The 12,733-nt window shown below is 30.0% G+C and overlaps 1 protein-coding gene and 1 pseudogene across 1 annotated transcript; one reads left to right on the forward strand and one right to left on the reverse strand.

Moving 5' to 3' along the window:
- Positions 1-7,867: 7,867 nt before the first annotated feature.
- Positions 7,868-8,609, reverse strand: LOC108452437 (non-specific lipid-transfer protein C, cotyledon-specific isoform-like). Its single transcript, XM_017750227.2, has 2 exons — positions 8,192-8,609; positions 7,868-8,048 (listed from the first exon to the last, which is right to left on the reverse strand). Exons 1-2 carry the CDS (start codon positions 8,530-8,532, stop codon positions 8,039-8,041), a joined length of 351 nt encoding a protein of 116 aa, XP_017605716.1. The 5' UTR covers positions 8,533-8,609; the 3' UTR covers positions 7,868-8,038.
- Positions 8,610-9,531: 922 nt separating this feature from the next.
- On the forward strand, positions 9,532-10,158 carry LOC108452391 (non-specific lipid-transfer protein C, cotyledon-specific isoform-like; annotated as a pseudogene).
- Positions 10,159-12,733: the final 2,575 nt, after the last annotated feature.

The following is a 12,733-nucleotide window of genomic DNA, read 5'->3' on the forward strand; positions in this document are numbered from 1 at the left end:
ACTAACAACTTAGATTTCTTGGTCTACCTTGGCTAACCCTTGACCCATTTCACAAGATCAATGCTTGAATTGTTGAATGTCAATTTAGGGGATCATTGTTGCTACCCTCTTCGGCAAACATAGACAACCTCATTGCTCATTCGATTCGCTCACTATTTAAAGGAAAATTGAATCCTCCTTTGAAATCATCAACATTTGGAGCCGAAAACGTTATAGGCTTAGTTGAGTCTAATGAATAAATAATTAAGCTAAACAACTTGGGGAGACGAGAGTTCAAACAAAGTTGCAAATAAACTCAATTATTGGTCGTCCAGTCGATACCAAACAATGCATTTCATTGTTGAAAATAAACAATAAACAAAACAACCCAAATTTTGAAAAATACCCTATTCAATTGACATAATATGTAATTATTGATGGTTAAATTTATTATTATGCAAATTTAAAAGATGTCATGTTAAATTTTTGTTAGTCATTGAATAACGGAGACCAAAAAGAAAATTCTGAATAGTAAGATGAAAAAATATTATTAATAATTTATTTATTTTATTTTATTGCAAACTTTTTATTGTGAAAGAAAACTAGTCTATGAAAAACGAATAACATTTGATGTACTTGGTGAATAATAACATAACACATTATCATTAAATAAAACTAACAAATTGTGAAAAATTTATAAATAAATACTAATAAATTTATTTAAATATAAGTAAATATTACTTAATTAGAACTATCATAAATAAATATAAGTAACTAACGGGTTTAGTTTTTAAAGTATTTGATTTACATTTGAATTTTTTAATAATTTCATTATGAATTTTGATTATATATATCTGTTCTTTTTTATACAATGTTTAGAATTACACATAACTCTTCCCAAGTCATAAATAAAAGGATGATGAGCTTTTACGCACTTGAACCCACATTCTCCTACATTGAAAATAATATCTATATCATTTAAGCTAAAACTCAATCGTTGTACATTTGAAGATTTAGATACAATATAAATGTATGGCATGAGTAGAGTGTTTCGAAAAAATAGTTAAAACCACCATAATACAATTCAAACATGACTTGATTAACAAATACGATACAACTTGTAAATTACAAATAACAACGTTTGACATAAGGTTGCAAAGAATCAAAATTGGATTTAAAGTCAGATGGGGTTGACTTTGAAAATTTAGCATCGCCCATCTTATGTTGTGGTTGTAATGAGCTTATTTCCCACTTGGTTTCCACCATCCTATTATTGCTCCCACTTTCCACGGTGTACAAAATTAAGGAGCCCTATTATTATTGTTATTATTATTATTATTACATACACTCGAAATTATATTGATGTGAACTTAATTAATTTTATATTTTAAAATTATGATAAATTATTGTTTGGATTTAGTTCAATAATCTATTTCATTTTGCATGTAAAATTTTAAATTAATCTGATATTTTTATTATATCTATCATGAATGAATAGATATTTTGTGTCAAATATTTTGATTAAAATCATAATTAAATATTTTTAATTTATTCAAATTTTATTCTTTAAAAATAAAACATGACATGCAACAATTAACTTAAATAAATCATATAGAAACATGTAAAACCAAATTAACTCTACAAAAATATAAATGCTCCTTCATTTGTTTCTAAGTTCTAGAAGCTTTCACCTCATTGCTTTGAGGAATAGAAACAGTTTTTGCATAATCATGTATTAAGATCTATTGGAAGATCTTTTTAAGGTAAAAAGCGATGTCTTTATATTATTATAAAACCATTTTGTTTTTTATTATTATATATTTTATAAATATCACATATTATAATATTTAAATTCAAGATATTATAAATTTTCGATTTTCAATTTTATATAAACTTTTAATAATTTATATTTATCATATAAAATACTTTCATCTACTTCGTAAGTCTAATACAAAACAAAAAATACCAGTATCCAATGGACTCAAACCTAATAATAATATAATGAGCCTTAAGCCGGGATAATAAAGGACAAATGGTGCTCTAATTAAAGTTTTTATCCAATTATTATTCGATAGGTTGGGGGTTGGAAACCAAATGGTGCTCAATTATGAAGCATTAGAGTCAATCATGTTTGATTAGACATTTTGATGTCTTTAAGAATTTGTGTGTGTTTTTATCTTTAATTTCTGTGTGATTTTTTATATTTGTTTGTTTGGTATTGTAATGGATGGAGTGAATGATAGAGCACCGACCCCTTAAGTTTGATGAGACATTTTCAGAATCTAGCGTCTTTACTCAAATTTTTGGCTTTTCCTACAACTCTAATCCCTATGTGAACCATTTGTCCTATTCTGCTTCTGCTTTCTCTTAATTCCATGTTATGTTATCATTTTATTAATTAAACAAAACCCATCCAACTTTATCTCTAAATATTTCATACCATTTAAAACGATACAAACATGGATTATTATTTCATTTTATAAATTGAAATTTTCTTTTCAAGTTAAATCCACTTCTTTTAATATAAACCATAAGAATTGAATCCTAGCAACCTCAGACACTGTCTTCGCATTTGCTTCAAATTCTGCTTCCGTGAACATCTTATAATTGTTTTATTTTTGAAGTTATTAAATTGGAATTAGAATTTAATTTGATTGTTTGATAAATAAGGAAAACTTTTTCATAGCCAACTCGTAAGAATCGTTTCCTCTTACAACACCTTATCATTTAATGTATTTTTATTATTATTTAAACACTTAATTAAATTGGTACTACAAATTAAATGAATATCAATTTAGATAAAAAATTATTAAATTATTCTTAAATATTTGAAATAAATTATACTCCCTTTTGTTTCAGGAAACATAAATTGTTTTCATTTTTTTAAGAAATAAAAAATATTGAAGAAAACATGCTTGGTTGTAATTTTTTAAAAATATTTTCATAAAACAAAATAAAAATATGTGAAAATAGAAAATAATTGTTTTCACAAAATGTTTTATAAAAGTGAAAATGATAAATAAATAAAAAAAACAAATGCTTTTAACCTTATATGAATCGAAATAAGTTCAAACCTATATAAACGTATAACTTAATTCCATTGAAAAATAAAAATATTTTTAGAAACCAAACAAAGTCTTATATTTTGAATAAAACCAATAAAAAGTAAAAATTGTGAGATTTTATTCACGCCACCAATATGCATAAAACCTTAATTTTATTACTGCAATCAATGTTTTATTTTTAAAATTTTTACATTTCAATATTATCACACAAAATTTTCATCCGTATATATTACAAATTTTATTTCAACACATTGTGCATGTATTGTTATAAATACACATTTTTTTTATTATATATTATTTTTAGACATGTGATGAATTTTCTAATATATACAAATATACAACAAGCATGGACTTTATCTTTGAATTGCGCCTTAAAATTGGTATCTCGACGCCTTTTAGAGTTAGTTTAGTATTCTATTATCATTAAAAAGTTTTTAGAATGTTTGATTTAAAAAAGTATGTGGTTTGTATTTTTAGGTATTTAGCATTTTATCATAATTGCTAGTGAACGTTTAGAAACTAAAAATTTAATATAAATGATATTTTAATAATTTAAAATAATGATAGATTAAATATTCAAGTACATTTATATAATAATACATGAGGCATAAATTAATAGAAAAAAAAAGGAGAGATTTTAATAAATTGAGTTTAAAGTAAATCCAAACTTTTAAATTTGATTAGTGTTAGAAATTGATAAATAGATTGAGGCGCAAAAGCAGTAGCAAACAGCCTCATTCATTGTTGATGAGTGTTTGACTAGTATGATATACACCAGCTCGAGGCTCGAAACCATTCTCCAATTGAACCGCGCCGGTGTATTTCAATATTCTCAAATGGTAATCTTATACCAAAGTTTTAATGTTTTTGTCAGTTTCCCGGAGGAGCTAGCTGTTATTATTATTTTATTACACATATTATATGAGTAAGATATTCTTGGCAGTAAGAAAACCCTAGCAATATGTTATATAGTTTAGTTAGTTGTATTTGAATGATTGAAAAATGGAATTCAGACAACAGTTGCCCCACGTTCCTGCATGACAACCCCCCAATAAGAGAACAAATTAAACTGGGATTCTCTGACCATTACAATGCAGTTCTTTTGTCTTTCCATGTGAAGAGCTACCCCATAATTTAAGCACTCGTTTTAAAAAAAAAAATAATAATTAAGATATAAAACAATAGTTCTTAATTAATTTCGGGCGAAACCCTTGTTGGACGCTGACGCATTTAAAAAATGATGAACCAGAGAAGTTAGGTGCAGGCAAGACACTTGCCTAACCCTCTTGCACCGCTTGACGTCATCGCCTACCGCCATTCTCACCAATTGCATCCATCACATCACAGCTATCTACAACTATTTAGTATTTACTACCATCTTAAATAAAATGTTTTTCCTTTTTAATTTTATTCCAATCTCAATAGCATCTATTTTTATAATATGATATTTTTATAATTTTAATCTCAGTTTCTTTAAACCAAAATGAAATAATAATAAGTTAATATTTAAATTTTCTACTCCTTTGATATTAACCTCAAAATTATACGTGATTGTGCATTAAGAAATTGGCCTCCCGTAGAATGGCAAGTATTTTCTTTTTGGTCAATGGAATGGCACGTAACTATTATGATTGAGTCTGAAAGAAACTTTAGATTTAAGGAAGGGGTTATTTAGGGTGGATACACTGTTTGAGAATGGTAGTGAAGGAGAGCAGTCAAACTTAACATCATCATAAAAGGCTATATATTAATGGGCATTGACATGCCTTTCCACTGACTTTACCACACATTACCGGAATTTTGGAAGGCTACTCCACTCGCCATGACTGGGGTTCCTGTTTCTCTCCGCCAACCACACTGCACGCCTACCATCTTGTTTTCACTACCCTCTCACTTACCCTATGCAACTTAACCCTGCTAGACTGCTACCCAGTTAGACCAAATAACATTTTTAAATTTAAGATTAAGAAGATAGTGTTAAAAGTTTGCAAAATATATTATTATTTTTGTGGGAAGTCCAAATATGTTTTTTATTTAATTGAAGGGTGAAAAAAACATAATTGAATTATTATTTTTGAGAGATTAAAAATGAAAAATCTAAAACTAGATAAAAAGAGCAATTTCTTCTCATTTAACTCTTGAGCAAGCACCTTGTTTGCCTTTTGACTATGTGTACTACATTTAGGGAGTTGATTGAGTTTATTACCCCATCAATTGGAGTCCAATTTAATTAAACAATTATTGAAAATCATTTTTCATAAAAGAATAAAATTATTATGAGTGTGTTTTTGTACTTTAAGAAAGAAATGATGTTATTGCCAAGGCAATATCACATCCTCGTGTATTGTTGTAGCGAATAAATAATTTTTATATAATATATTTAATTTAAATTTTGAATGAAAGAAATAAGTGGGAGCTTTCCTCTGACGAAGCTAAACTTAGAAGTAAAATAAATATATGAAAGAAGAAAGAAAGTCCTGAAAGGTAGATTTCTCATCACTTTGGAGATTGACGAGACTCTGTTAAACATGAGATGGATGGATAGACATAAAGTTAAAAGCGTATCGGAACCGCAAAATCTCTACTTTTTTTTTTTTTGAATATCTTGTTTTGGGATTAAATTAATGTTTTGGATAATTAAGCTCTTGGAATGTGCGTCATTTCCCATGTGACATAAATGACTTTGCTTCCAATGACAAGAAGTAATTGAAAATAATATTATTATTTTGTGTGCATTACACCCTTTAAGTGCTTTCCAAGTTGAAATAAATAAATAAAATCGACCCATCACCCATTCATATCTCATCTTTTATGAGATCATTCTACTTTTCTTTTTCAACAAAGTTTATATAATCTCATTAAAAATGGATTTTGTCCTCTCCTTCTTTTCTTTTAAATTTTAATTTGGAGGGAGGGTATTCATTTTTAGCTGACTTTGATCTATTATTCCAGCTTTCAAAAACATTTTACCATACGTACGTTAATTTGATGTATTAACACCAAGTTATGTACTAATGTGTTAAAAACTAATATTTCTAACTAATATAGTATTAGTGTTTTTTATGGAATCAAGATTTTTCTATATTTATTTGATGATCTACAAAATTTAATATTTTTAAAATTTTTAATTATTTCTCTTAACAGTATATTATTTTAAGATTCAATATTGAATCCTCCTTAAATATATAATATACTTTGTAATTACACGTAAATAGATAGCATTAGAGTTTTAAATCAACAAATAGTTTTGACATATTTTTGGTGTTATTTATAGTGAAAAAGTGAATGGTAAATAGGAAAGTGGAGACAAACAAAATTATAGATGTTGGGCCAAAGGAACACTACTCGTAATATTTGGATATAGCTAGCACAGCAGTCCCACTATTTGGTAATAGTTTCCAAATGCTAATAGACACGCCTACCTGGCGACCTCACTTTGGTGGTGTCTCACCTAGGGAGGGTCATAATAGGTTTAATTCTCTTTATTATTTTAAAATTCAATCCAAATTTGTACATATATCATTGAAGGTTTTTTTTAAATAAGCTATATATCATACAAAATCAAATGGACTAAACCATTCATTAGTTTCGTTAGATTTTTAGAAATAATGTTTTTATATAATATTTATCAATAAATATTGAGTATAATGTAATATTTAATTTTATATTGACTTTGTCCACTATTTGACCCCTAAATTATATATACTTATTTTCTATCCTAAATTTTTCATTACCCATTTTGGTACCTTAAAGTTTGATCAACCTATCACGTTATCAAAGAATGTGTCATGTCAACGATGATGTCGCACATTCTCATTAGCCAACTTTTTTAATGTTATTAGCTTTTAAGTACTAAAATAGATAAAGAAAAAGGTTCAAGTACTAAAATATGATAAAAAATAATTTAAGTACTCAATTGAAAACATAGGTGTAGTTGAAGAATCAAATAATAAACAAAGCATTTTATACTATAAAAAAGAAAAAAAAATTAACCGCGCTCAAGCCTAACATTTTCAAACTGAGCTTGAAAAAGGGAAGGTGGGGCTAAACTTACTCCAACAATTGACCTTTGAATTTTTGTGAGCCCTCGCCTATTGTTTGTCTACATGAATCTCCTACATTATTCTTTCTCTTGTAACCTTTAATTCAGAAGTAAACAAATTAAAAGAGGTTGGATTTTAGTAAAGATAAAAAAAATGTTGCATGCCCAATTTTTCCTTTATACAAATCAATCGAGAAGAATGATCCAAAAACGACCAATGGTTCCCTTCCTTTCCCTTTGTTACAAAATGGTTGGATTTGTTTTAATAATTTCTTTTTTGGACTAAAAGTTGAAATTGATCGCCGGCATTAATATATTTCAGCTTTTCCCAGCTATGTCAGCAATATGTATATATGCATGCATGCATGTATGTATAATCAGATGCTTTCCCACTGTTCTTCCATTCCTTTTTTCAATTTTCCTTGATGCATTGTTTTATTAACCTCTATCATAATAATGGTAGGGGTAATGAATAATATCCAGTTTCAATGTGGTGTTCATACATGGTTTTCAGATATGGACCTTGTATCGTTAGGGTACTTTTTCAAAGAGGTGAGTCGGTAAAGGTTAAATATTATTCCTTTTTCATTTTTATTACTTGTTTACTATTAGGCTTGTCGTTTATGGTTGAGTTGAACGTGCATCGTTTTGGATGAATTATCATCTCTGTGCTCCTCTGTTTCCCGTGCAACTTGAGAATTCTCTCTTACTAAAATTTATGACTCGGTAAAACAGAAAATAATAAAAATAACCAATGAGTGTTTTTGCAAAGTGCAAAGAATTAAGATTGCAAAACATGCAAGAAGTGAACCGATATGATTCCACTAAAAATTATTTGTGACTGCAGCGTAAGATCAAAGTGTAGGTCCATAAAAGACCAATAGTAACATTTTAAACTGTTTTATTTGGACTACTGCTGTGTGAAGGAGCATTGTCTCCACTCGGTCGTAATTTAGTGAATCCTGCGTATATGTGTCAATAATCAAAATATATAAGAATGTAAAAGACTGTTAATATTAAGTCATTTTGATGTTAGGTTTCTGCTGTATACAATGATTCAGATTATGTGTTCATATCAAAATTAACCATCTATGGAAACACTCACATCTCGCAATTGGTGTTGACGAAGACAGGGAAGCCAACTTTGATGTTACAGGCTCGAGGAATCCTGGACAAGAACCTGTCTTGAATTCCAAGTGACTTAGCGCCGACCTTCAAGCATCGGCAAATGGCCTTTTTATCCTCCACGGATTTGACGGTCTGAGCAAGCTGCTGAAGCCCATCGCAGAATGCAGAAGAGGGCTTGGCAGCCTTGCCTGTAGCAAATCCGAGGCATGCAGCTGCGTTGGCATCCACGGTGGTACATGGAATAGCTGCCTCACCACTGTGGGCAAGGAAGAAGAGGAAGGAGAGAAGAAAAAGCATGGAAAACAATAGGGACTTCATTGTTACCGGGTTGTCTGATGTTGAACGCAGCTGATGCAACTCAAAAGCACCTAAATAGCTGGCCTAGAACGATGGAATTGGCTTGGGCCTCGGGGTGATCATGGCATTTAAATAGGGAACAGGGAATAGCTGTCATTTTCATGCATTGGGGGAGGTTTTTTTTTTGTTTTTCCAACATCTGATATTGTCTTAACTGAATTTATGAAAAATTGTTTTGTAGGTGGTTACTTATTTAACCGTTAACTAATTAATTAATTAATATTTTTGATGCAAGTCAAGTCTTGATGAAGTATCTGATTTCTCTTTTTCTTGTGTGTGTGTAATTTAATGGTAATGGGCACAGCACAGGAACCCTTTGGAACCTATGTACCAATAACATCAGACATTAGAAATCAAAGGCATGACACTTCTGTCGTCGGCTTTCTTTCTTTAGAGTATTGGGTTGCTTCGTTGAAATGGGCTCCTGAAGTTTAGTAGTAAACTTAAAAAGGCCCTGGGTAATAACATTATACATATATAATACTATTAAAAAACTACCTTATATTTTAAAGTTGAATAAAAATAATACATTAAATGCGAAACCTAACAATTCTCAAATTAGTAATTAGATAAATATTGACTGATAAAACTATGTTTTATTCATTAATCAAACATCATTACAGAATAAATGAAGATAAGAAAATTGGACAACAACATATCAACCCAACACCTGAACCCTATACGCTGCTTTGTTTCCTTATAGGACTGTATGATGATGAAGCTGCTTTTAGAAATCGACAGACCCATTACACAAATCAATTATAAAATTCATAGTATACTCCGTTATGTACGCGATTAGGATGATATATTGAGGCATTGTGTTGGTATTCATTTATTTGTGAAAGTAAATGCATTGCATTGCATCAACAAAAGACTGTTTCAAAGAAATTAATCTGATGGATCAATCACATCGGGAAACACAAACCTCCCAGACCCCGAAGCTCTATAATGGCATTGCCATATATAGCCTTATCTCTTCCCCTTGCTTTGATTATGAATGCTCTTGATTCCCTATTTAAATCCATCATCCCCATTCCAATTTCATCAACCTATCCCTTCCTAAGAGTTTCACCCACCAGCTACAATGAAGTCCCTATTCCTTTCCATGCTTTTTCTTCTCTCATTCCTCTTCTTTCTTGCCAACAATGGTGAGGCAGCTGTTCCATGTACCACCGTGGATGCCAATGCAGCTGCATGCCTGGGATTTGCGACAGGCATGGCTGCCAAACCCTCTGATGCATGCTGCAATGGACTTCGGCAGCTTGCTCAGACCGTCAAGTCCGTGAACGATAAAAAGGCCATTTGCGATGCTTGAAGGTCGGCGCTAAGTCTCTTGGAATTCAGGACCGGTTCTTGTCCATGATCCCTCAAGCCTGCAACATCAAAGTTGACTTCGCTGTCTCCGTCAACACCAATTGCGAGACGTGAGTGTTTCCATATATATACGTTTCTCAATAATCATATATCGCATAGCATGTAAGACTTATTGTTACTCAAAATTTCACTATTTTTATTGAATATGTATGCAGGATTCACTAAAATATGGTGGAGTTGGAACATGCAATGATCGTTGAAGAAGCCCAGTAGGTAGAAATAGAGTTGTGTTGCCTGAAATAAAACTGGTTAAGAGTGTTGGTCCTTTTGTAGACCGGAGCTTTGGCTTAACCAAATATCGATAATGTTGGATTGATGTATTCACAAGTAGTTTAATCAGTGGAATTGCGTTGAGTTGTTCTAATCAAGTGTTCGTGCTTTTTCACCCTACCAACTTCGCTAATTAGTAGCAAAGATAAATTAATTCAATATCTGGATTGTATGAAACTGTGATTACATGTTATTTTATCCCTCTTTTGACAAATCAAATTTTATATAATTCTTTCTCATCCGACAACTATTCATAACTTACAATAATATTTATATCAGAATATGCTCAATTTGGTTACTAATTAAAACTAAAATCTAAATACATTATAAAGTATGTATATTTTAATGCATTATACATAACCAATTTCAATTGGTTGTAATTGATCGTCGTACGAAACAAAGTAAATGCATAAATGCACCCAAAAAAAAAAAAGAGTCTAAATACAAAATTAAATTCATATAATTCTCCGTTGATTTGAATAGCAGGCAGACATGCGTTTTAATATTCCGTGTCTTAAGTGCTTAATTGAGTTATTATGTTTCAAATCAATAGAATTTACATTATGTTTTATGAATTGGATTAATCTTAATTGATTAAGTGAGTCCTTAAATTATTATTTAAGGATTGCTCACGGGCTTATATACACGACTTGTGACAAATGCCCATGTCTACCCCTTTATTTTACATTTTACTCGTAATGTTAATTTTGTACTAGTTGTATCCTTATTTTTAACTAATTTAATAAAAATATCCACAAACATTAATAAAATAACATGTTTTACATATAAAAAGTTTTCTTATTTTATTAAATGATCTACCAAGCACACACATAAATGGGAGCATGTCTAGGGTGAATTCCAAAAAATAAGCATTTGATAAGTTCAAATTATACAAAACATTACTCAATTATAGATATTACTACGATTTTTGTATTATTTTGTTTAATTACACGCAACCTTACCGAATTACATAAATTATTATAACGTTTGTCCAATTACATAAATTATTATTGTTGAGGGATTAATTTTTTTGGAAGAAGTTTTTGATACATTATCCGCTAGAAAGTTGGTGTCATCTTCAATAGTTTAAGGTATTGTTCTTATGCCAGGGTTTTGTCCTCAACCTCTACGAAAACTCGTTGTATGGTTCACTAAGGGAAAACTCGTTGTATGGTTCACTAAGGAAAAACATCGGTTGGTGGAGATAAGACCTGCAAGAACTTGAGGGAGAACTGTTAGTATCGTGCATTATAGCAATCATGGAAAATGTGTGTGAATTCACTTCACCAACCGAGGCATATGTAGCCTTTACCTTGCAACCATGGTACCACTTGGGCTAAATGTTCACGACTTTCTGTGAAGATTGGGGACAAAATCCCAACACGGAGACAATACCTTTCGCTGAAGGGTTTGTCGACTCTCAAGCGGATGATAATTCAAAGACTTTTCCTAAGAAAGAGTTCAACCTCCCCTCAACACGTTCTCATGACCGAGGGAAAGTAACTCCTAAATGAATGTTACATTATTAGGAATGTTAATATATTTTAGCATACTTGATGTGAGAATAGTTCTCTAACCAATTAAATTCTTAGGAAAGTGACTACTTCCATCAATTTTAACTTTACAAATTTACTTATTTTAATTAAATAAAATAACTTGATCTAATTTTTTGTAAGGAAAACAATTTGATGTAATAAATTAATTAAATTCAAATTAATTAGTTGTATTTTCACTAACGCTCAAAATCGTTGATATCTCAATCAAAGTTACAATAAATAATTTCTAGTATAAGTATTGTCGAATAGATAAAGTAAAAAGGTCTCTCGATCTCTCGATAACATTTTTGTCAAAAAATATTATGTGGCACAAGAAAAAGACAAAAACTTATTTCTACATGTCGAGTTGATATATGTCTATATAATTTAAATTTAAAATTTTACCCCATAAAAATAGAAAAAAACATATAATATTAAATTCTTAAGTTATTAACTTATTACCCACCACCAAAAATGAAATTCATTTAATCAAACCTCAAAAAAATTAATTAACTAATAAATAAATAAATATATTGGAGTTAAAAAACTAGTAAATGCATTAGACCAACATGTGTGGACACTTGCGCAATGTTTGATTAGGAGGAATAGAATAACCATTTCCTATTATTCTTGGATGAACAGTGAAACTTGAGTTTGATGCATCGAATGATCTCCTCAACAAAATCCTTTTACTTTCATAATTTTCAGATTTATCAAATTATCATTCAATGGAGGGGATTAGGAGCAGTCTATTCAAGTTTGAGCAATAGAAGTAATAACAAGGTTTTTCTCTACACAATTTCACCCTATATCTTGTTAATCTTACTCATCATTATTTTTCATTCGTTGCATCAATTTTTTGAGTTTGAAGAAAAAAACTAGAACCTAGTTCTGTTTAAACCTGATCATGGATCAAATCAAATAGGCTTAACAAAAAATTGAGAGGATTTGTGTAAAAATATATACCTGAAAAATAGTGTAAC

This window comes from Gossypium arboreum, chromosome 5 (genome assembly GCF_025698485.1).
Source record: "Gossypium arboreum isolate Shixiya-1 chromosome 5, ASM2569848v2, whole genome shotgun sequence".
In the NCBI taxonomy this organism is placed as follows: Eukaryota; Viridiplantae; Streptophyta; class Magnoliopsida; order Malvales; family Malvaceae; genus Gossypium; species Gossypium arboreum.

Bases quoted from the DNA above. Each gene is read 5' to 3' on its own strand.
- LOC108452437 (XM_017750227.2), bottom strand. From the start codon at position 8,532: ATGAAGTCCCTATTGTTTTCCATGCTTTTTCTTCTCTCCTTCCTCTTC.